General features: G+C 40.7%; 7 protein-coding genes across 10 annotated transcripts in view; 4 read left to right on the top strand and 3 right to left on the bottom strand.

Annotated features, from left to right (window-relative positions):
* The first annotated feature begins 11 nt into the window (after positions 1-11).
* Positions 12-3,531, top strand: LOC104811841. 4 transcript variants are annotated; one of them, XM_010538684.2, is made up of 11 exons: positions 12-372; positions 508-816; positions 926-976; positions 1,151-1,172; positions 1,270-1,381; positions 1,550-1,582; positions 2,000-2,125; positions 2,440-2,546; positions 2,629-2,700; positions 2,875-3,312; positions 3,440-3,531. In XM_010538684.2, the coding sequence occupies exons 2-10, from the start codon at positions 550-552 to the stop codon at positions 3,303-3,305; spliced, it is 1,221 nt and encodes a 406-aa protein (XP_010536986.1). In that variant the 5' UTR covers positions 12-372; positions 508-549; the 3' UTR covers positions 3,306-3,312; positions 3,440-3,531. The 4 variants fall into 4 exon arrangements, with proteins under 4 accessions (XP_010536986.1, XP_010536985.1, XP_019057975.1 ...); XM_010538683.2 differs by lacking the exon at positions 3,440-3,531 and having other exon boundaries at positions 13-372; positions 2,875-3,436; XM_019202430.1 differs by lacking the exons at positions 12-372; positions 3,440-3,531 and having other exon boundaries at positions 421-816; positions 2,875-3,436.
* A 455-nt stretch (positions 3,532-3,986) lies between these two features.
* On the top strand, positions 3,987-4,706 carry LOC104811838 (temperature-induced lipocalin-1). Its single transcript, XM_010538680.2, has one exon. The coding sequence runs from the start codon at positions 3,999-4,001 to the stop codon at positions 4,554-4,556; it is 558 nt and encodes a 185-aa protein (XP_010536982.1). The 5' UTR covers positions 3,987-3,998; the 3' UTR covers positions 4,557-4,706.
* LOC104811839 (VAMP-like protein YKT61) lies at positions 4,655-6,092 on the bottom strand. The gene is given in 6 exon segments (XM_010538681.1): positions 4,655-4,963; positions 5,166-5,415; positions 5,519-5,623; positions 5,699-5,733; positions 5,736-5,801; positions 5,804-6,092. Coding segments are annotated over 5 exon segments (429 nt in total). The 5' UTR covers positions 5,961-6,092; the 3' UTR covers positions 4,655-4,963; positions 5,166-5,349.
* An 82-nt stretch (positions 6,093-6,174) lies between these two features.
* Positions 6,175-9,534, top strand: LOC104811840 (glycerophosphodiester phosphodiesterase GDPDL7-like). Its single transcript, XM_010538682.2, has 10 exons — positions 6,175-6,309; positions 6,388-6,496; positions 6,685-6,981; positions 7,062-7,171; positions 7,244-7,742; positions 7,829-7,867; positions 7,950-8,231; positions 8,310-8,452; positions 8,534-9,017; positions 9,103-9,534. The coding sequence occupies exons 2-10, from the start codon at positions 6,400-6,402 to the stop codon at positions 9,387-9,389; spliced, it is 2,238 nt and encodes a 745-aa protein (XP_010536984.1). The 5' UTR covers positions 6,175-6,309; positions 6,388-6,399; the 3' UTR covers positions 9,390-9,534.
* A 728-nt stretch (positions 9,535-10,262) lies between these two features.
* On the top strand, positions 10,263-11,758 carry LOC104813270 (transcription factor bHLH82). Its single transcript, XM_010540838.1, has 4 exons — positions 10,263-10,868; positions 11,025-11,090; positions 11,169-11,237; positions 11,390-11,758. The coding sequence occupies exons 1-4, from the start codon at positions 10,608-10,610 to the stop codon at positions 11,756-11,758; spliced, it is 765 nt and encodes a 254-aa protein (XP_010539140.1). The 5' UTR covers positions 10,263-10,607.
* A 1,771-nt stretch (positions 11,759-13,529) lies between these two features.
* On the bottom strand, positions 13,530-14,289 carry LOC104811837. The gene is given in 4 exon segments (XM_010538679.2): positions 13,530-13,788; positions 13,900-13,942; positions 13,944-14,023; positions 14,105-14,289. Coding segments are annotated over 4 exon segments (339 nt in total). The 5' UTR covers positions 14,189-14,289; the 3' UTR covers positions 13,530-13,656.
* Positions 14,290-18,884: 4,595 nt separating this feature from the next.
* LOC104813268 (formin-like protein 13) overlaps positions 18,885-22,790 on the bottom strand; it is a 7,001-nt gene continuing 3,095 nt past the window's right edge. The window contains exons 5-18 of the mRNA XM_010540837.1: positions 21,981-22,785; positions 21,753-21,876; positions 21,539-21,610; positions 21,309-21,407; positions 21,122-21,163; positions 20,954-21,034; positions 20,819-20,869; positions 20,648-20,729; positions 20,471-20,565; positions 20,256-20,327; positions 20,020-20,136; positions 19,694-19,762; positions 19,545-19,611; positions 18,885-19,431 (exon numbers count right to left, since the gene is read on the bottom strand). Of these exons, the coding sequence (XP_010539139.1) occupies positions 19,265-19,431; positions 19,545-19,611; positions 19,694-19,762; positions 20,020-20,136; positions 20,256-20,327; positions 20,471-20,565; positions 20,648-20,729; positions 20,819-20,869; positions 20,954-21,034; positions 21,122-21,163; positions 21,309-21,407; positions 21,539-21,610; positions 21,753-21,876; positions 21,981-22,785 (1,943 nt within the window). The 3' untranslated portion in view covers positions 18,885-19,264. The remainder of the gene's footprint in view (positions 19,432-19,544; positions 19,612-19,693; positions 19,763-20,019; positions 20,137-20,255; positions 20,328-20,470; positions 20,566-20,647; positions 20,730-20,818; positions 20,870-20,953; positions 21,035-21,121; positions 21,164-21,308; positions 21,408-21,538; positions 21,611-21,752; positions 21,877-21,980; positions 22,786-22,790) is intronic.

Here is a 22,790-nt window from a genome sequence, read left to right as displayed (position 1 = left end):
TTTTTTTTTTTTTTGGGGGGGGGGGGTCTTTGATTAAGACGATTCTCTAATTTTCTTTCCTCCCTGTTTGGTGAATTGTTGCAATGAGCCATCCTGTATTTGACTATTCCAATTTTATCCCCGGAAAGGGGGGAGCAACAGGCATGTTGCATCTGGTCATGATGTATAAGGTATGAATTGAAAATTGTGCAGGTAAAAAGCTGGAAGAGGGGGGATTACCATAGAATCCTAGATGATTTTGTGTATTATGATGTGTGTCAAGTTCTGACGCTGGGAGATGGGGATGCAAGGGGATAAGAAGCAAGTGAAATGGAGCTTCAGAAAGGATTTTGTGATAAGAGAGTCGAATGCGTGATGGTGTCAACATGAGAGGTGAGGATGAGCAACACGTGATCCTATCCTTCATTTTTTTTAGCTCAGATTTGAGGCGGCTGTTAATAGATTCGCTAATTCCATTCGTGTGGCATCATGATCATCTCTCTCTATCTCTGGATTGCTTCTGGACAGCCAATAAGATACTGACCGAAGCTGCGTTTGTTGTGGATACAAATGTTGAAACTCGCCCATCAATACTCAGCTTCGCCTTCATGTACGCTAAGCCATTACATGTATCATGGTGTGGGAATTCCTCGTAACGACGACGTTTTCAGGATTAAAAGGCATAATGAGCGCGTTGGTTTACGCGCCTTCAGTTGCTCATTTCCCTTCCCTCCCTCTGATGCTGGTCGACGACGCTGGTGCTTCTGCAGATACGACGCTCCGCCTCCTCCAATGGCATCTTCTTCTCTTGTCCGAATTGCTGTTGTCGGTGATGTCGTAATCCTCTCTCTCTCTCTCTCTCTGTGTATGTATCTCTCTCTCGTGTCAACTGGGTCAATTGTCCTGATGTGCCCTCTCCTTGTTTCTTTGGATCTGAACATTGAAGCATGGCCTCTGGAATCTGGAAGAAGATCGAATGGCGCTTCAGCTGCTACAGGTTCTTTACTTTCCCAAACGGTTTATGATAATGATTTCTGCTTGGAATTCTTTCATCTTCGAATACAATTCATTTTTCTCCTCGCCTTTGAATATACGCGATCTCTTCGGTTCCTGAGTTTTGGTTCATATGCCATTCTAATACTCTAATCCCTGTCTGAACTTGGTTTTGCAGCCACATTTGGTGCTTTTCACAGGCAGCTCTCTCTCCCTCTCTCTCTCTCTCTATATATATATATATATTGCTTGTGTTGTATCATGTCAGTTCACCCCGACCATCTTAGCGTTACTCAGGTGATTTCGGTGAGGAAAATGTCCCACTTGTGCAAAGTGTGAGCCTTCTTCCTTTTCCTAAAGCAGTTATATTGGGAAACCATGATGCCTGGTACACCCATGATTTATCAAGGTGTGTCCTCTCGTCCATCTAATCTTCCCAACATGTGGATACTGCCTCTATTGGCATCATTATTGGCTTACCTATCTGCGTTTAACCTTGTCAAGCTTTGTTGTCATTTCAGTTCTGAATTCCAGTCTTGGTCTCTAACCCTGGATGATTTGTCTATGTCACTTTCAGGCAACAAAATGGCGTCCAAATGCAGCTTGATGTGTGAGTTTTTCCACAATTTCCTCAGCTTTTACTCTCACTTTATCCTACCGTGATTGCTCCCATGCAGCAAAATTCGTTCTGGAAAAACAAATAGAAGCAGCATGGCTGTCTGCGTCTGACTAAAAAACATTTAAACTATTTTCTTTTCAACCATAATTGTCACTTCAATTGCTAATGCGAGGATCATGCCACTGGATTCCGGCTATTGTCGACGGTCTCCATAGGAGCCATCACTGCAGATTTCTTTGCTTTCTGCTTGCTCCTCTGGCTTTTGTTCACTTAGATGATATTGCAATGGTTGATCAAGTCTAACCCTCTTGCATTGTTCTTTCTGAACTCTCTCGTTTTTGGTGTATTGCAGACATGGATATTGAAAGTGTTCCTTTCATATGTTGTCTTTCATTCTGTGACAAACAGTCTCGGTGACGAGCATGTAGGATATAGACGCTTGGACTTCCCTTCATTAAAGCTCAGTATTGTTGGTGGCCGACCTTTTTCACATGGTGGAGATCAATTATTTCGGAAAAAGCTGCTTGTGCGCAGGTTAACGTTAGATTCCATCGTACAAAATGTATAATTCATGTACATGTATAATGCTTGTACGAAGCATAGATCAAAATAGATGTTTCGTCAGAGAGAAACCATTGTTCAACTAGCAGTTTAATGATTTCTGTACTTTTCATGCACTTTCAAATTTTTTTTACGTATGTGTGGAGATCTTTGTGAGCCTGCAATGCTAAAGGCTTATCGGTAGCAGTTCTCAATGAGCTGGTTTCAGGTTTTAGAAATTTATATTACTCGATTAATATCAGCAAATAATATGTGATCTGTTTCATGGAATTTTGATCTTCTGTCAGATATGGAGTTGTGGATATGGATTCTAGTGCTGGGAGAATTTGTAGTGCTGTACAGGGGACACCAGATGATCATTTGGTTGTAATTCTTGCACACAATGGGCCAACAGGTTGGGAGCTTTCTTATTGGTTTAGACTTAGGCCAGTGAGGTCAATTTTTTGTGGTATAAATGTGTTCTTTGCATTTTGCAGGCCTTGGTTCTCAAGCAGAGGATGTTTGTGGAAAAGACTGGGATGGTGAAGGTGGCGACCATGGAGATCCAGGTGGTTTCTGCTACTGTCCTCTCGATTTGGCATCACTAACATATTTCATGTTTTAGCTTCCTGAATGTGGTTGCGGTATCTGACCTTGTTTAATTAAATAAGAGGAAGTTATACCCACGGAAGACACCAAAGTGCAGGTTTAGGTGCTATAAGAGGCTTCTTCCAATGTTTCAGATCTGGAACAGGCGATATGCCAATTGAAGGAGACAACAAGTTTGCCAATTCCATTAGTTGTGTTTGGGCACATGCATAAGGTGCTGCAGTCAAGGAAGGGGAGCCGGAAAATGGTTGTGGAGGGGAGTGACAAGAAGACCTTATATCTGAACGGTGCAATAGTTCCAAGGGTTAAACGAACAAAAGTTGATGATCACTGTCATGACAGTCTGAGTGGTTTCATGAGAAATGAAAAATGGAAGGCCGCAGCAGAGTCAGAGGGTGAGAGCACAGCAAGGGCTTTCACTGTGGTGGAGATTTTAGATGGAATAGTCGAGAAAATAGCAGAAACTTGGGTGCACGTAGATGGAAGTAATGCCAGAATTGTGGAGGAGGAGACGTTGTACTTGTACAGGAATGTCGGTGGTTTTCAACCGGGGGCGTCTGTTTAAAGACCAGGTCGGTCATTCCCAGTGTAAAGTTGTGGTTGTGGATATCCTTTTGTTTTTCTGAATTAAGGCATGCCATATTTAGTCACATTAACTGGTTTTGGGACTGAATGATTGATTCGTTTCCTCCGCCATAGGTGTCTGTCTCTGCCGTGTCACAGGTAACCTCTGATTTGGGGTAGATGGAGGCTCTATCTTTTATTAGATAATGCTCTGTCAAGAGAATTGTCCAAGCGGCTAATCTCGCGTTGGAGTCCTCACTGTTTCTTTCTCCTTGGTACAATTTTTTTCACCGTTCCCTCAATTTGAGAATAAATCACTTGGAGCAATGCGCGGGGTGCGGTGAACCGTAAACTCCACGGAATACTGAGCAGAGGGGAGAGGCAAGCTTTTCCCTGGGCCTGAGATGACGCTCAGTGGGCCAGCATCGAAGAATCGGGCGACCCATATGCGAAGGGTCCCTCAATGGCTTTCCTTGTTCGCGAAGCTTTACTCCACATACCGCCAAATCTCAAGAGGGGCTGGAAGCTACCACAGAGGTGGCAAAAGTCGAGGGGCATAACCGACCTTTTGATCATGACACGTGTCATCTGTCCGCCCACAGAATCTCCCCCTTGCTTGTTTCTATAAAGACGAGAAAATGTTACACCTAGCCCTTATCCTCGGAAAACAGAAAACAAAAGGGAAAAAAAAAAGATGGGTGAGAAGGAGATGGAGGTGGTGAAGGGGCTGGACGTGGAGAGGTACATGGGGCGGTGGTACGAGATAGCATCGTTCCCGTCGAGGTTTCAGCCGAAGAACGGAGAGAACACGAGGGCTACATACAGCCTAAACCCGGACGGGACGGTGAACGTCCTCAATGAGACATGGAGCGACGGAAAGAGAGGATTCATCCAAGGGACAGCGTACAAGGCAGACCCAAAAAGCGAGGAGGCCAAACTCAAAGTGAGGTTTTATGTGCCACCGTTCCTACCCATAATCCCCATCACGGGAGACTACTGGGTACTGTACATAGACCCCGAGTACCAGCACGCCTTGATCGGACAGCCCTCCAGGCGTTATCTATGGATATTAAGCAGGAGGCCCCAAATGGAGGAGGAGACTTACAAGGAGATGGTGAGGCGGGCGGTGGAGGAGGGGTACGACGTCTCCAAGCTCCACAAGACCCCTCAGGCCGATCCTCCCCCGGAGCCCGACGTCTCTCCCACCGACTCCAAAGGCATCTGGTGGATCAAGTCCATCCTGGGCAAATAGACCCTCCTCTTTCATATATGTTGTTATGTCTTGTCTTTCTACTTGGAAAAGAAGCTTGTGTGGTGTGATATCGAAAAACAAAGCCCTGTGCCTTTGTGCTTCTCTAGTAATATGGACTTTCCTCTTCTTACATAAGAGCTTTGAAGAATTTACCATGTGTAAAAGAGGCGGTTTCCTCGGCAAGAGTTTTGTAGATCCGCGCATCCACAACGGAGAACAGTACAACACGAATTTGTTTTCTTCGATTGCTTGTACAACATCTGTTTCAATCAAACGCCCAAAACATCTCCTCATGTTAGGTATCGCCGAGATGCGCACACAGTTGGCTGGACATCATTACCTGTGATGCCATGCTCAAATCAGAACACTTCTCACCTCGGGCGAGCACTCTGTCAATAGTTTTTATGCTGCAACACGGGCAAAGCCTCGGTCAGATTATATGAGAAGATTCAAAGACCCTCTGTGTCTTTGGATAGAGATTAAAAGGTGGTGATTTCGGGAAAAGCTGAACTCGTTGGCAGCACAACGTATTAGACGGGAACACAGCGTTACTGGAACGGCTAGTATATACGAAAAGGACTTTGAGCAACAACTGGATTTAGCACTGACCAGGATATAGGGATGGAACTCCCAACGTGAAATCTCGTCCGTAGCCAGACTTGCTATCTTAGGCCTCACCTAACTCTCTTAGGTCCGATCCTCATCCTCTTACATAGAGGCATAGCCCTTGATCCTGGGCACGCACATGGATCCCATTAAGCGAGGCTAACTGCTCCGTTATCTTCTCCTTTCCTTACAGTTCAGAGTAAGACTCGGGTGCTCCAGATTTAGAGAAGATTAAGAAAAAGAAAGAAACTTCCTACATTCAGAGACTCCAAAAGTCAACAATCTATCTTAATCCAACAGTACCACGGGCATATGTAGAGGCAAAACAAATGGAAGAGTAAAAACCCATAAAGAACCTGAAAATTTGATAGAGCTTCGTTCAAGTATGGCCACGGCTGACTGCTGTCTTCTTTTGCTGGCCTCCATGTCTCGCCAAAATTCTTCTGCTCATCATCCAGACCCTGGGAAACAATCCACCAGATTCGTGAAAATAGAATAAATCAATAGGAGGGTGGCTGATGTGTTCGATAAGATACCCGACTGAGAAGGGAGAAGGCACTGCGAACGGGATATGATCGTTCATGAAACCCAAAGCCCAAATGCCGTTTCGACTGTAAGCGTGCATCTTGTAGTCTGTAAGCGTGCACCTTGTACGGTGCGGCCGACAAAGACGACGAACTCCTTGACGCTGCTTCGCTGGAAATAGCCAAAGTGAGAGACGTCGGAGGAGTTGACAAGGATCACCGGATCCGGTGTCCCTGGGGCGCACTTGAGAACCAGCAACGCCGTGATCTTCATCCGGTTCTGTCGCGACAATGACGAAGCCCATCGGCTTTGCTGTCTCTATCTCTCTCCAGTGTTGTGGTATAACAATAACAATAAAATCCGGGATGTCTACCGAGTAAACTAAAAATAGCACTAGGACAAAAAAAGTAAAGGAGTTTTATGAGGACAGAGATGTTGCGGAAGTTACTTCCCACCATTTAATCAATGACTTCTCTCACCAATTTAATCTCTCCATTACATTTCCCTGCCCTCAGCTTCAGTTTCTTTTTTTTCCTTTACCCCAAAAGAAAGAAAAAGAAACAAAGAATCCTCTCTCCGCAGGGCATGTTCTCAGTTTCTTCAAAGAGCCTTCTTCGTCCCTGTAACGTCTCTTCTTCATCTTCGCCTCTTTCTCATTGTCTTTCGTGAATGATGTGATGTTATCTTCTTCTGTTTGCAGGAGGATCAAGAGATGCTGCTGCTGAGGTTTCTATTTTTCTTTTCCCTCTTTATACACGCAACCATTGCGCAAAAGCCTCCTCTCCTCAAGAAATGGCTCACTCTTACAGGTATCTCTCCTTGACCACACACACATATATAATTGTAAAATGAGGCTACATAATTTGTTAGACCCTTAAATTCGTTCCCGTCACAAGATGTTTTATTTATTTGGAACCGACGCACCAATATCAAAATCTTTGGGACACCCACATTTTTTCATTCAGATCCTTCATCTACATATATGATTTCATTCCAGGACAAGAGCCGATCGTTGTTGCCAGAGGTGGCTTTTCGGGGATATTCCCGGAATCAAGCGCCTCCGCGAATGACATGGCTATTAGCACCAGCTCGCCGGGGATCACTCTGCTCTGCAATCTTCAGATGACAAAGGACGGCGTCGGCATTTGTTTGTCGGATGTTCGTCTAGACAACTCAACCACCATCTCCACACTCTTCCCAAAAGGCCAGAAGACGTACAAGGTCAACGGCCAAGACATCAAGGGCTGGTTTGCCCTTGACTACACTTCTGACACCATTTTCTCCAATGTCTCATGTAAATCTCCTTTTTTCTTCTTCTTTGGATTCAATTCATCTTCAAAATCACCTCATTTTTTTTTTTTACTTTTGCCATAGTGGTTCAGAACATTTTCTCTCGCCCAAGCATTTTCGATGGTCAAATGCCGATTTCTGCTGTAGAGGACGTTTTAGGGACCAAGCCTCCCAAGTTCTGGTTGAGCGTTCAGGTTTCCCTTCTCCTCCTTTCGTGGTATTTGAAGTCACCGATAATTTTTATTTATTAACCAACAAATATGCAGTATAACTCCTTCTACATGGAACACAAGCTGAGCGCTGCAGAATACCTGAAAAGCTTGCGATTACGCGGCATAGGTTTCGTGTCGTCTCCTGAGATTGGATTCTTGAAGAGCATCGGAATGGATGCAGCCAAGTCCAAAACGAAGCTGATATTTGAGTTGAGAGAGCCCGACATGATCGAGGCAACCACCAACACGACGTATAACGAGCTTCTCACAAACCTCGCAACCATCAAGCAGTTTGCATCGGGTATTCTTATCCCAAAAGGCTACATTTGGGCCCTCGATCCCAACAAGTACCTCAAGCCTTCGACGAATCTTGTCGCGGATGCCCACAAAGCTGGTCTAGAAGTCTACGCTTCTGGGTTTGCCAACGACATCCCCACGAGCTACAATTACAGCTACGACCCCTCTATTGAGTATCTACAATTTGTGGACAATGGCCAGTTCTGTGTTGATGGAGTCATCTCTGATTTTCCACCAACAGCCTCACAAGCCATATGTGAGAACACTTTGACATATTCTCTTGTCTCTTTCTGACATGCTTAGTTATAACTTAGGAAGCTAAAAAAAATCATTGTCGTGTAGCCTGCTTTGCTCATCAGAAGGGCCATCTTCCAAAGGCAGGTAAGCAAGCAAGGAAAAGAACTAGCTTATTCTGTAAATGTTCGATGATAATTAGTTGAAGCATATGGTGTGGTATGAGCAGGACATGCAATGATCATAACTCACAACGGAGCAAGCGGGGATTACCCAGGGTGCACTGATATGGCATACCAGAAAGCAGTAGAGGACGGAGCAGATATCATCGATTGTTCAGTTCAGATGTCGAAAGACGGAATGGCTTTCTGTCAGGACTCTGCAGACCTCATGCCCAGCACCACCGCCATCACCACATTCATGTCTCGTGCTTCCACGGTCCCTGAAATCCAGGCCACCAACGGCATTTTCTCCTTTGACCTCACCTGGGCCGAGATCATCTCCTTGAAGCGTAAGTTGACCTTCATTTTCTCGTCTATATCTTTTCTTTCTTGACGATTACTCAAGGGGATCCTGCTTTTCTTTACAGCTCAAATCGAAAGCCCTTTCTTGACTTCCACGGGCTTCCAGAGAAACCCTGCCAATAAGAACGTTGGAAATTTTATGACTCTCACTGACTTTCTTGAGTTTGCCAAAGCTAAGGCAGTCACCGGAGTTCTCATCAACATTCAGGCAAAGACTAAACCCTGAACTCATCAAATCCTAAACGGCTTTCAAACTTGATTGATGCGATTAACACCATTCTCATGACAGAACGCTGCTTATTTGGCATCAAAGAAAGGCATAGGAGTGGTAGATGTGGTAAAGTCAGCTCTGATCAATGCTACACTTGACAAGCAATCAACGCAAAAGGTGTTGATTCAGTCAGACGACAGTTCAGTGTTGACCAGCTTCCAGGGCATGCCATCATACAGTAGAGTGTTGAGCATCGATAAGGAGATCGGAGATGCGCCTAAACCATCTGTGGAAGAGATCAAGAAATATGCTGATGCAGTCAATCTCAAAAGAACTTCGCTTGTTTCAATCTCTCACAGCTTCACCACGGCAAAGACTAATGTGGTGGAGGAAATGCACAAAGGGAACATCTCAGTCTATGTCTCAGTGCTGAGGAACGAGTATATCTCCATAGCGTTTGACTACTTCTCTGACCCGACAGTGGAGCTTGCCACTTTCATAGCAGGAAACGGGGTTGACGGAGTCGTCACTGAGTTCCCAGCCACTGCTAGTAGATACTTGAGTAAGTGATCCCTCAAGGCGTTCTTAACAGCGTATTGAGAAAATTAATCTGACAAACTAGGGTTTGAAATTATCGGATAATGCAGGGACGCCATGCGCAGATTTGAACAAAGACCAACCATACGCCATATTACCAGCAGAGCCAGGGGCTCTACTTTCTGTGGCAGCCAAGGAAGCGCAGCCACCAGTGGGAGCCCTGAACCCGCCTCTGGAGGCCAAAGACGTGGTGGATCCTCCACTGCCTCCCGTTGCCAACGACTCTTCCTCCAATGCAACTGGAGTTCCTCCTTCCCTCGCCTTTTCCACCTCCGCTGATCTCTCCATCTCCCTCCTCGCCATATCGCTGCTCTCTTTGCTCTTTGCTGTTGTCTGATGATTGATGACCTCCCTTGTTTTATATGATATACTACGCACGTATACTTATATATCCCCATTGTGAAAGTGTGTGTTGGTAGGAATCTTTGGTTCAAGACCTTGCAATGCTCCCTTTCTGATTAAAATGTATGAATTCGCGGATCCATGTGTCTATGTCATCTCCATGAACCAACTAAACCCGTACAGAAACTCCTCTAATCCAAACTTGATGGGTTTTAGATCATCCCCATCCTACTCGTCAGTCCGGGTTAATTGGATTCGATTAATTTGGTTCGTATATTTCGGATTTAGAATATTTATATCCAATCAGGTATATTATTTTAATCGATTTGGTTCGGATTCGGTTTGGTTCAGATCGAATTCGGTTCGGATTTATCCAAATAAAATTTCGATAAAAAATTCAATAAATTATCTTATAAAAAATAACAAAAACAACATTTGTAGTATAATACATACCTCATTTTGTTATATACTATGGTTATAAATATATTAATTAATGATATATAGGTAGATAAATGGTTCAGTTAATTTGGATTCGGTTTATTCAGTTTATGGTTATTTCGGATTCGATTATTTCAAATTAAAAAATTACAACTAAACGGTTATTTAATTTTAATCAGTTCGATTTGGTTCGGGTATATATCGATCGGATTGGATCTGGTTATTTGGGATTCAGTTATTTTGTCCATGTTTACCTTTTACCAAGATAACAAGCGGGAAAAAAATTCAAAAAACTGATAGTGAAACAAGAGTTTAGTTTTAAGAGATTTGGACTAGAGTTTAGTGATTAATATAACTACTATACACGTTAGCACTTGTTAATTTTAACAATTCGTATAAACATTTGAAAAATTTTGATTCAAGCGTAGTTTTTTATCAAATTAAAAATACATGAAAATGTTATATTTTGTTAAATTCGCGTCGAAAAGGTCATTTTCTCAAAAAAAGAACGAATGAGCAGCAAGACTTGTTGACGCTCTGTTGGGAGAATGGACTTTTTCAGCCCTCTGATGGCGCCTCTTCCTCATGCTCCTTCCGCTCTCCTCAAGTTCTTCTTCTCCTCTGTGTTGCATCTTTTTTTTTAAGGCTGTTTGAATTTCTCTATGTGACTCTATATGCAGGCTCCAGTAGGTCTCTGCACCCCCCAACCAGCCTCAGACATTTCTCCTTCCTCCCTCTTTTTTGAAAATTATCCCATTGCCGTATAAAGAAAGCAATGGAGTGGACAAACACAATTGACAAGAGAAACATGGTACTGAACTTGCAGGCAGCCATGATAGGGAGTCAAGGGCAACAACAGCACAGCAACGCCCCAAACCTCCAGCAGAAACCAAGGGTTCGAGCCAGGAGAGGCCAAGCCACTGACCCTCACGGCCTCACAGCATTGCCGAACGTGTATCTCTTCTTCTTCTTTTCCTCTTCTTTTCCTCATTACTCTTCATCACCCTCTTCTTTGATCCAACAACCCTCCCAAAACGTCTTTTTGAGCAGCTGAGGGAGAGGATTGCAGAGAGGATGAAAGCTCTTCAGGAACTAGTTCCCAACGCCAACAAGGTCAAATCTTCTCTACTCTCTCTCTTTTAACCTCTTGTCCAAACAACTTACAACAAATTTGTTGGATAGTGAACAACAGACAGACAAGGCGCCAATGCTGGACGAGATCATCGATTATGTTAGGTTCCTCCAGCTACAAGTCAAGGTCTCTCTCTCTCTCAATGTTGTTTCATAGTATTTTTTGAACATTTTCCCCTAAAAGACGCCATGGTTATTCAAATAGGTGCTAAGCCTCAGCAGATTGAGAGGTGCTGCAGCAGCTGCTCCTCTGATGGTCGATATCTCCTCCCAGGTGAAACACATTGCTTCCTCTCAAGCTTTCTATCAATTCTGCGTAAGACAAAAGAAAACGAACCTCAAACAATTTGTTAACTTTGAGTTGCTTTGCGTTCTATAGAAGAGACTGATGTCAGAATTCGTGATTTTGCTGGATGATGACTGCAGCAAGGAGGGGAATGCCTCAAACACCAGTCTGGAGCTAGCATCAACAGAAACAAGAATGAAAGCCTGAAGACGGCAGAAAGGCGAGTGGCAAAGCTAATGGAGGAGGACATGGGATCAGCAATGCAATACCTTCAAGGAAAGGGCCTCTGCCTAATGCCCATCTCTCTCGCTGCAGCCATCTCCTCTCCCAGCTCTCTCTTCGCCTCCGCTTCTGCTGCTGAAGGTCCTTCCTCTCCTTCAAGTCTATATAAACCAACCCCACCTCCTGCAGCCTCTACCTCAAAGGAGGACAATGTATCAGTTTCCATGACCTGTTTCTTCTTCCTCATTCTGTCATCCCAAATCCATTTCTCTTTCCTTCTACACTAGGATTAATAAAAGGCATTTTAGATGTTTCATGCACAACATTATATTCCTCTCTTTTATCATTTGTAGTGGTCCTTTTGTGTTACTCCTGACGTATGAATGAGGGTTTTACGGGAGAAAGAATCACCTCACACTTTTGTCATGATACTCTCTTACTTCCAAGACTAAATCTAAGGACGCAGCTCTCCGCATTGTTATTAGACCAGGGTTAGGCTATGAATTGCAAATCCCATAAAGGAAAGGGTTCTGAGATTGACATTAATCCAAAGCAAGATGATATTCAACCGACTCCAATATCATCTTACAACTCTTCTCTACCTTTTCGGTACCAATACCTTTCATACCAACAATCATACCATCAGTCACCTGATAAGTGTCCCACATTGGAAAATGAGAGGGATTTGGACCAATATATAAGTAAGGGTCAAACCTCCACTCTTAAGCTAGCTTTTGTGGTGGAGTTAGGGCCTAAACCTTATTAATTTGTATCAGAGCCTAACTCTCTACTTTCCGGTGGGCCTTTGACAGGCCATTCTCCGGTGGACATGCGGTCGACTCGGTGGTTGTGGGACGGTCGGGTGAGGAACGGTCGGGGATGGACCGAGAAGCCGCCATCGACCGAGAAGCCGCCAGCGACCAGATTTGCCCCAGCGTCGTGGACGTCGCTATCTAATGGAGGCGGTATTAATAAGTGTCCCACAATGGAAAATGAGAGAGATTTGGACCAATATATAAGTAAGGGTCAAACCTCCACTCTTAAACTAGCTTTTGTAGTGGAGTTAGGGCCTAAACCTTATTATCACCCTGCATATTTTCTTTTTCTGTGAAACGATAAATTAAAACAACACCTACCAATAAAAAACCAAAGCCACAGACTGTTGTGCACACAAGAAACCGTGAAACATGCATCCCACTACATATAGGTCAACCACTTAGATACAAATGTTTTACCACTGGTGCATCTGCCTGGACAAATCTTAATATGATTCTCTCTATTTGATCCAAAGTTCGCTGAACTTTAAAAATACGAGAAAATTAGATTCAGATTTTAAAACTGATAAGAGCATCAAGGAAAAAAATAGATCCCAACTTATATGCGCTTAAGGACGGATTCAAACTATAGACTAAAAAATACATCTATTAAGTAAATATATACCGATTGATTTTCCTGGACTGGCTGGCAAATAATAAAGAAACAGGGCGCCCAAGATTAATATCACAAACTTCCAAGTCACAAACCCAAACAACCAAGATATCCAACTTATATGTACACATATAAGTTGCACATTGAAAGTTCTCGATAAACCAGCAGACCTCTAGATTCTAGAACAACAAGTTTGGCAAGGGCAATCGAATGGAAAGAGAAAAACAATCCTGGATTGGACTTCATTCTAGCATACGTTAAGGCTGAATTTTGCATGCACAAATACAAGTATAAAATTACAGGCAGAAAGATAATACTCATAAGTTTCAGGAACACTAAAGAACCAGGTCAGAACTCAGTGGATGCAACCACTAGATTAAGGACAAGATTCACTGATGACGATTTTTCTCCTCCTCGGAGGCCTAAGTGAAAGTCCTACACGCCTGCCAACGGAAAAAGAAAAACTAGCCCGATGAAGGTACAGTGTACATGATTCTTTTCTAAGAAACCTAATGCTTGATCATCAAATGCTAAAATTATGGGTCAGTCTCAGTCATTGCAGAGCCAAAACGGGCGTAGTTGGTGTGCGTGTGTGCGTCGATATATATATATAGAGAGAGAGAGAGAGGCTACATGTGCTCGAAACTTCAAAGTTCACAGAATGGAAACTGCACTGCTCAAGTTATTGCGTCTTTACACCATGAAACTTACATGTCCCAACCAAAAGCAACATCAACACAGAGAAGAAGAGAGTAAACTACGAAGGGGAAGGCGTGGGCTTGAAAGTATAAGGCTGAGGGAGTGACAACGGACCTTTCCTGGAGTCTCCATCGTCCAAAAGTCTTTGAACTCTCTTGTTCCGACAGTACTGCCTATCAAAATGCTTCACCTTCAAAGTCCCAAAGTAAAAGAAGATAGGTACTCATTGACAGAAAAATTCCCACTACCAACTTCACGTAACTTTAACTAAAGAATCGGGATAGGTAAGAGACAGATATACCCAGGAAGAGCCCCTGAACTCATCAAATCCTAAACGGCTTTCAAACTTGATGACCAACCGATCCAATCTCTGTGGGTTTTCTGTGGGATTCCTTCTCCACGCATGCGTAAAAAGCGTCTCTAGCCTGATTTTGAGCGAATTTCCCAAAATCAGGGACAAAGCAACACGCGTAAAATGACGAGAGAGAGAAAGACGAGAAACAAACCTTGTAGCAAGACTCTCTAGCTTTGAGAAGCACATCAGAATGAACCTGGTTAGGGTTCGCGGATGCGTAAGCCTCGAACGCCATGAAAGAACGAAGGCGGATGAAGCTCTATCGGCGAATTAATCGCCACTGGAAAATCGGTGCTAATATTTGGATTGAGAAGCACCAAAGGCCCTTACGAGTTAATATGAGAGGCCCAATATACTTTTAATACGTCATCTAAGCTCGACTTTTTTTTCGTTGTCAAGTAGGGTTTCTTCAATATCATCAGAGAAATTGAGATACTACGCCAACTGCCGGAGCTTGATTCGGAACCGAACCATTCCGGAAGGTATTTTTTCTGATCGGAATCCTCTAAAATTTCCGAATGTTATTAATTTTAGAAAAATTAAATTTCTCAAAACTGAACATAAATAAATCGAATTTTAAAAAAAATCTGTAAAACCGATTTTTTTAAAACAATCTAATTTTTTAATAAAACCAAAACGCAACCGAAACCGAACCGAACTAAATACAATATAATGGTCGATTGATACCTATTTTTTAAAATCGAAAGAACTGAATCGAACCGAATTATTCCTGATCCGAACCCGAACTGAATACCGAAACATCTACTCCTACTCTAAAGTCTAGACCTCAAACAATATTATAATATCCTCTAGAGTTTTGTACTGGTATAAAATGGTCAGTGTGACAGCTCAGAATACCGTAAGAGGACGGAGAGTGATTATCGGTGCGAGAAGTACATACAAGGAGCGACTCCTGACGAGCTTCTGGGTATGGATATAGGGATGAATCGAACGCACCGGAATGAGAGAGATCCGAGGTCTATGTAGGTATGAGACTACACAGTCTAAGATAACTTAAAAGGAATTAATTGAGCTACTCATAGAAACAAGATCCATCAATCTTTTCGGTTGTCCATTTCAAGAGAACTCCAAAGTTAAGCATGATGGCCTTAGAGTAGTCTTAGGATGGACGACCTACTGGAAAATACTTTTCGGGATATGTGCGAGTGAGGACAAAACACGCTAAAAGGTCTCGTGTTGGTGTGTGTGAGGACAACTCTATCATTCCATAGCGGCCTCAAGTCATTACAGTCAGGTCATGCTAAGCCGAACTGGGTTCGGGTTAAAATTTTTTGGGTCGGATTAATCCGATCCATTAAGATTTCGGATTTATATTTGAATATTTGAAGTAGAGCTTTCAGACTTTTTTAATAATAATAAAATAAATAAATTTTTATTCGCAACACAATTATAAAAAATAGGAAGAATTATCATAAAATCCTATATATTTTCAGAGTTTAATGATTAAATCCTATATTTTTCTAAATAAATAAATCCTTAACTAATTCTATTTGATCAGTAAATTATTCTATTTTTAAATTATTAGTCAATATATCTCTATTTGGCAAGTCTGATTTGTCAAATCATGCATACATTAAATTAATATACCACATCATTAACAATAAAATATTTAAAAATTAATAATAAATTAAAAAACTAATTAAAAATAATAAAAATAAAATAATTACAAATATAATACACATCTATATACATATATACATACATATATACAATATATATATATATATACACATATATATGTATATATTTCTATATATATATATATATATTTGCATGCACATACATATGTATGTATTTATATATAAGTATGTATGTATGTATATATATGTAAATATATTTATATGTAAATGTATATATATTAGTGTATATATATGTATATATATACACTAATATATACATACATATATATTATATATATATGTATATGTATATAGATGTGTATTATATTTTTAAATTATTTAATTTTTATTTTTTAATTTTTTTTATTTTTAATATTTTATTGTTAAGACGTTGCATATTAATTTTATAAGTGCATGTCTTGAAAGTGTGTTGATATGTTGTCATTGTTGTTATGAAATAGGGTACATTGATTAATAATTTAAAAATATGATAATTTATTGACCAAATAAAATTAATTTAGGGTTTATTTACTTAAAAAAAAAGTATAAGATTTAATCATTTACCTGGAAAAAGTATATGATTTTTATAATGATTCTCCCAAAAAGTAATATAATCTATATACCAAAAAAATTAAACAAAAATATTTACAATTAACAATGAAAGAAATTATTCAAAAACTATTTTTTTAAAGAAACCGATATTAATTTATAGTTATAGTCATTTTATGAATTCATTGATTTCACAGCCATTGTAGATTAGTCACAATAATCTAAATGACTTTTTAATCATTATCGCTCCAACGTTAACATATGTAACCTAAAGTTAGATTTTTCAATTTAATTTAGATTTAATTATTTTCATAATTCCTGAAATTTCGCTAATTAAATTCACACATAAAAAATAAAGCAAAATTTAATTTTTATCACATAAATTTAAAAATTAATAAAAAAAACATGCAATTGAGTAATTTTGAAATCTTCTAAGATGTTAATGGCTAAAATAATTGGAGTTGGTTGAATGTTTCAATTTAATTTATTTTTTCAATCATCATGAATCAAAATTAGGAATATGTTTTGAGAAATTTATTATTAAATATTTTTTTTCAATATATATTATCCTTAAATTCAACATATATCCTAACTATTTGAAAAAGTTGAACCCTCAAAGAGTTGAAACGGAAAAAATATTTAGTTGTATTCACTTGAGAAAAACGTTAAGTACTCATTTTTTATTAGAGTTATGCAACACCCAGATGAAACTCTCTCTGAATTTTAACTCACTCTCACAATGAATTCTACCGATCAAAAACCTTACCGACCCCAAACCTTCACAAATGAATAAGGATTTTTCTATTAGTTGTCCTTCTCAAATCCATGCACAAACACTCACCAAAGGCTAAGAAATTTTCTCAATAGGTCTCAACTTCAGACGCACACTCACTCAAACAACGAATGCTCACTCACAACAAAACTCTATAAAGTAAAATATATTCTCTCGGTAAGAGTTGATATGCAGCTTGTATCCCTTATATAGGCTCTTCTTTTTTGTCCTAAATCCCTACCAATTGATATGATAAACTCCTCCTTGATTCGCTCTGATTTCGTCTCTATCTCCAAGATCTTGTCTCTATATCAAACTCTTCAAGTCTTTGATTTTATGTCCAACTCTTTAAGTTCATCTCACACCTTCTCGAACTCTATCTCTTCAGATTGCTCTCCTAAAATCTCTCAAATTTGTTGATATTGATTTCATCTCAATCTCGTAGAATTTCATTTCCTTGTCTTTATCTCTTCAGATTTGATTCCTAAATTTTCTCCAAGTAGTTGAACCTAAAACAAACACTTAACAACCAAATTCCATGTGGGCAAATAATTGCACTAATACTATTAATAAAAAAAATGAGCTTTTCAAATCAAATGAATTAATTAATTTAATTTTTAAATGGTGAAAGAAGAAATAGAATTTTGTAGTATTCAATTTTTCTTTGTTCTAGTTCTATAAATCATGATGGGATTGGGAAAAGATGACAAAATCGGCGATGGAACTCTCCTAACCTCGAGTTGTTGTTCTTCTTCGGGTTTTCTTACTCGGTTTTTTTCTGGCGAGCCTCGGAATTGTCGAAGTCGTTGGAGCTTGTCGACATTACAAGCCGCCAGACCGAGATGTAGGATCGTTTGGTCTTAACTCGTAAAAATCTTGCTATATTCTTTCATTTTCGGTTTATATTGTAGAGAGATTCTAATTAGTGTTGAATCGTAATGAGTTCGGAGATAACTGAAGAGACGGTTATTTACAATTGGGATCAGAAACTGATTTCCAGAATCAAGATCTATCGACGTTTCTGGAGAGAAGAAACAGAGACAACAACTAGTTGAGCGACAAGAAAAATAAAGAGAGGAACTAAAATATTATAAAGTTTTCATGACATGTATGTATGGGTAGGTGCATGTGTGTTTTAGAGGGGTAGTTTGAAAAAGCTGAAATCCGGTATGTTCCTCCGTTTGTCTCCATCCATCAAAATGTTAGTGCACACTCCTTATGCCACGGAGGGTAAAAGAAGATGGGGGCAACAAACAAATCGTTTCATATTATTATCATCCGCATTTTTACACATTTGTTTCTAAAATTTGTTTTGCTTTCATCCGTTAGGAGATAGCCTCTGCCATGACAAACCCACGAGCCATTGCCGTTGTCTGTAATAAAATTCTGCAACACTCTTTTTTGCCCTACCGTTATGGCTCCCAAACTCCCGATCCTTCATCTTTTGCCACTTAGAGTTCGACTGGTTGTACCGCAGCGGTTATGGCTGCGGATGACAGCGTTTTCAAAACGTTTGATAGCGATTATAAATAATTAGTACTGACTGGTTGAGAAGTTGCTGTTGGTAGCGATTGCAGGTGAGTGCAGTTAGAAGTGAATGGTTCATTACGGTTGCGATTGCGTTTTGATATAAATTGTCAAAAAAAATATTATTTAAAAATAATTTTTTATAATAGTTTAAATTAAAATTTTCGTATCATTTGATAAAAATTATTTACTAAATTTATAATAATTAAATAATAAATTTAAAATATAAATATTATCAATTTAATTTATTTTCAAGTAAAAAAATAATTTTATTATAAAAATTATTAAAAATAATCATTATTAAACCTAAAAATTATACTATTGTATTTTTTTTTATATTGGTTGCGGTTCAACCACTCAGTTTTTCAATCGCCCGCAACCGCCGAAAATCGCAACCGCTCCGTTTGCGGGTGGCGGCGGTGCAACCAGTCAGCCCTTTAAAAGAGTAAAACCAAAAGTGAAATATTCGGAACTGACACAGTAACATTTTATTGCGGAAGCAACGTCTCTTCATTTTCCCTGGCTACTTGCAAAGTTAACTTAGTTGCTGTGAACCTAAGTTAGTACATGTGTTCCCCTGTTTTGTTGCAACTTTCCCTTTCACCAATCCATTAGCCACTGTCCCATCCGCAACACACTGATCCAAACAAAGTCGAGCTAGCTTCCAATCACAACAAAGAAGGCCCAAGTTCCGCCTTACCCAATGCAGTTACAGAGAGGGTTACCTTGTCCTCTCTCTTCTGTTCTGACAGTATCCTTTTTTCTGTTTTGCTTGCCTGTCGTTGCCATTTGCTCTCCTATCCAACAATCCGCCACAGACAGTTCATCCCTGTGCTGCGGAATGCATCGACTTTCTAGATTCCTTATCCAACTGTGCTGTTTTTGATTTTTCATTCTCAGCAGCCTTCTTGGCTTCTGCTTCAAGCTGTTTGCAGTTCTCTTCGTGGGCACGATTGAAGAGTCTCACAAAGTTTAGCAGAGTCGAAACAACTGGAAAAGCGATTGTCAGTGACAAGATGTATTAGAAGTCCTTTTCAGAAAGCTATCCACATTCAAATTCAGGACTTTAAGTATCGTGCGGGAGAGATGATCAGGAATAATACCTTGTTCAAAAGGGCATTTAGCTGGATCTTCACCGAAATATAGGATCAAGGCATCCACGTTCCTGCCCTGTGGTGAAATGTTTCTTTTAATGTTCAGATCAAGATAAGAGCACACGCAGGCAACATTACATGAGTGTTAGGGAACATACCACCCCAGAATACAGTGAAGCCAAGGATCGTACTTCGGCTTCAGCAAAATGAAGGAACTCCTTCACGGTCTGCGAAATATATCATAGGAATAGATGAATACCACATCGAAACTGAAGGAGAAGAATTTCTTAATCACCAAACTGCCCATGCAACCATAATGTCGCCTCAACAGTTTACTATCACCTGAAACAGTTATCGTCAACTCTTAGGTCCAATTGTTCGTTGAATTTTCCTTTTTATTTGGAGGTGACTTGGTCGTACTATCAGACAAAAACAGGACACATCCGCACTCGAAGTAAATAGTGATTGATTTGCTCAGGTATACCTGGTGGAAGTTATGCGAGATTGGGCCATCATTTTCAGACAAGGAAAGTTCCTGTACTACTTTCTCCAGACCTTTGTTTATAGCTTGCATTTCCTCAGCCAAAAATTTCAGTTGAATCTGCATCCAAACTCAAGACAATAATCACCAAATTCCAATCTTTGAATTGATTTTCCCAAAATCTGCTGAGGAAACGGCTAAACGAGGAACCTTTGTGACCATAAAGAAAAACAAGGTACCTTTGTTGCAGGCTCCAGCGAAGCCAGATCTTTTGCAAAATCTAAGACCTCTGGGAGTTTCTCAGCGAGAACCTATAAGAAATCCGTCAGATTATGACAACAGAGTAGCATGAGAGCTTTTCTCTATTTCCCAGCCAAAAGCACATCCACAGATAATGCAATAATCCTCATAAAGATCTTAGAAGAGCAGACTTTAACTTTCTTTTCTTTTTTACCTTGCAGAGGTAATGCATCAGTGTCATGCGGTTATTTCGAGCACGTGTCTCACTGAGTTTAGGAAGACTATCCAGTCTAAATCCGATCGCGGCACCTATACAAAATGAAAAGGATAACAGGTAAGAAGAAAAGAGAGGGTGAGAGAGGGAGAGAGAGAAGAGCAACTTTAAACTCACCCCTAGCAGTCCCCTGGTTTAGAGCGTTACCGAGAGACAGAATCGTCTGCATTATACTTTTGAATTTGACAGAGTTCTTGATCTGATGAAAAGAAAGATTTAAATTATAAAGAGATGATTTAAGCACAAGTTGGCAGGTCCACCTAAACCAGGTATTGGAGTCTGAATTACCTGTTCAGCTGCCGAGTTTACAATACTCAGGCTATTTTTGAGTTCAGAAACCTACAAAAGTGGTTCACAGATACAATAAGTACCAAACTGGAAACTCTAGGCAATCAGAATCGTCATGTACTTCCCTTTACAGACCTGAGAACTGAACTGTATCTTGAATGAAAAAACTCTGAGCTTTGTTTCTACTCGTGGAACTGTCATCATCTCTAAGAAGAACTGTACAAGAGAAGGTTCAGGGAGCAGCGAGGAGTTAGGGTTTGATGGATGCTCCATGAATACTAAAACATTTCCAAGTTTTCCTACCAGTTCACACTTTCCAAGCTTGTCCTTATCACCGGTATAACCCTGGTCATGGAATACATGCGTAGACAAGGAGAATATTATTTGATAGAACAGACAAAATGATGAACTAAGAACACCCATAATTTTTTAAGAAATGATGGCTTAGGAGATCAATGCAGCAAAACAAATCCCCAAAATGCACTTGTACCTTTAGTTGTTCCATTTCTTCTTTTGTTGGACAAAACTTAATTAGGTTTTCCACCTGATCAGCATCAAGTGCTGATTCCTTCAAGTTAAGCACCGAGCTCTGTCATTATGTTGAGAGAGAATGAGAAAACTTTCACGTGCAGAGCTTAGAGAAACCTGAACATTTAACCAGATAAAGTGCTAGGATTCCATTTCGACTAACACACAGAACCTATAAAGCTTGAGGGTTACCATCAAGTCCTGCAAAGGAACTTTGACTTTCGAAAGCATAATCTCACAGTTGTACGCTCGCCTGTGCTCAATCTGCAGGTGAGAGTTGCAGCTTAAAATTTAGCTGTCAAACCCGAGCTCAAATAGTCCCATTGTGACAAAAGGAACAGATTTACATAAGGCAGGCACAAAATGACACAGTAACCAACTAACTACTGAGAGCCGCTTAAATTACCAGTTGGACTTTCTCAGATTTGGGTCCACGAGAGCTATTAAGTCTTGACTTGCCACCTTGCTCTGTGTTTGGAGCAGATGCCGAGAAAAGAGATTCAAGCTCCGTCATGTCAATCTCAGGAGCCCTATGTTGACAGTAAGAAATCAACGGATTGTAATCACAAATGATGCAATAGGCCAGATCAGAGTCATCAAATAAATAAGTCAAAACCAGACGAAAAGTACATACTTGGAAACTTCACCAGACTTTTGTGTTTCAGCCCATAAGCTCCCTTGGACGGCTCTCGTCAGTTTCAACCAATGCAATGGCTTCAGCTTTTTGGTCTGATGACTCTTCGAGTTAACAGATCGCAACATCCTTCCTTTTCCCGATGAAAGAGACCCAGATGGTGGCACAGGTGTCGGAGGACCACTTGTACCAGCGGACGGAGAAGAATTGGCACCCATCTTAGGAGGAGGAGGGGGTACTGATGGAGCTTTATTTTGACATGACAGTGAGATAGGAGTGGGTGGTGGAGGAGGTGGCTTGGGCGACAAACTTACACTTGGGCTTGGGCTTCGGGTAGGAGGTGGTGGTGGTGTAGGAGGCGCAACTTTAGTAACTGCTTTCCCGGTTAGATGTGGCATAGGAGGAGACGCAGGGGCAGGTGCCGATGGGGGTGGTGGAGGTCTTCCTGGTGGCGTAGGGGGTGCAAATCCCAGAACAGAGTTCTCGCCTGAATATGGTATTGGAGGAGCATGAGGAGTTGGAGAAAAGGGTGGTGGTGGTGGGGGGGCAGGTTTTCCTAGACCTGAAGCCACATCACTGGAGGCTTCCTTGTGATATGAAGTTGCAGGAGAAGTAGAAACTTGCAAGTCATTTGGCAAAAAATTGGTAGAAGAAACTGATGCTGGTGGAGGATGCAGAACTGTTGATGAATCGGTTGTATTTGAAGCTTTCTGAGAACAAGTAGGAGGTCTCTCAGATGGCGAAAGGATAATGGGAATCACAACTGATGGCTCTATCTGTTTGAGTGAAAGGTCAGATAGTACTGCTGAA

This window comes from Tarenaya hassleriana, unplaced genomic scaffold (genome assembly GCF_000463585.1).
Source record: "Tarenaya hassleriana unplaced genomic scaffold, ASM46358v1 Cleome2, whole genome shotgun sequence".
NCBI lineage: Eukaryota > Viridiplantae > Streptophyta > Magnoliopsida > Brassicales > Cleomaceae > Tarenaya > Tarenaya hassleriana.
This window is presented reverse-complemented; position numbering and strand designations above follow the sequence as displayed.

Excerpts from the sequence above, each read along its gene's own strand:
- LOC104811841 (XM_010538684.2), top strand. The coding sequence starts at position 550 with ATGTTGAAACTCGCCCATCAATACTCAGCTTCGCCTTCATGTACGCTA. Across the intron at positions 1,583-1,999 it reads GTCCAAATGCAGCTTGATGT|TCTCGGTGACGAGCATGTAG; the intron begins GTGAGTTTTTCC and ends TGTGACAAACAG. Across the intron at positions 2,701-2,874 it reads TGGCGACCATGGAGATCCAG|ATCTGGAACAGGCGATATGC; the intron begins GTGGTTTCTGCT and ends CCAATGTTTCAG.
- LOC104811838 (XM_010538680.2), top strand. The coding sequence starts at position 3,999 with ATGGGTGAGAAGGAGATGGAGGTGGTGAAGGGGCTGGACGTGGAGAGG.
- LOC104811840 (XM_010538682.2), top strand. The coding sequence starts at position 6,400 with ATGCTGCTGCTGAGGTTTCTATTTTTCTTTTCCCTCTTTATACACGCA. Across the intron at positions 6,497-6,684 it reads GAAATGGCTCACTCTTACAG|GACAAGAGCCGATCGTTGTT; the intron begins GTATCTCTCCTT and ends ATTTCATTCCAG. Across the intron at positions 8,453-8,533 it reads GAGTTCTCATCAACATTCAG|AACGCTGCTTATTTGGCATC; the intron begins GCAAAGACTAAA and ends TTCTCATGACAG.
- LOC104813270 (XM_010540838.1), top strand. The coding sequence starts at position 10,608 with ATGGAGTGGACAAACACAATTGACAAGAGAAACATGGTACTGAACTTG. Across the intron at positions 10,869-11,024 it reads TCCAACAACCCTCCCAAAAC|ACAGACAAGGCGCCAATGCT; the intron begins GTCTTTTTGAGC and ends AGTGAACAACAG. Across the intron at positions 11,091-11,168 it reads TCCTCCAGCTACAAGTCAAG|GTGCTAAGCCTCAGCAGATT; the intron begins GTCTCTCTCTCT and ends TTATTCAAATAG.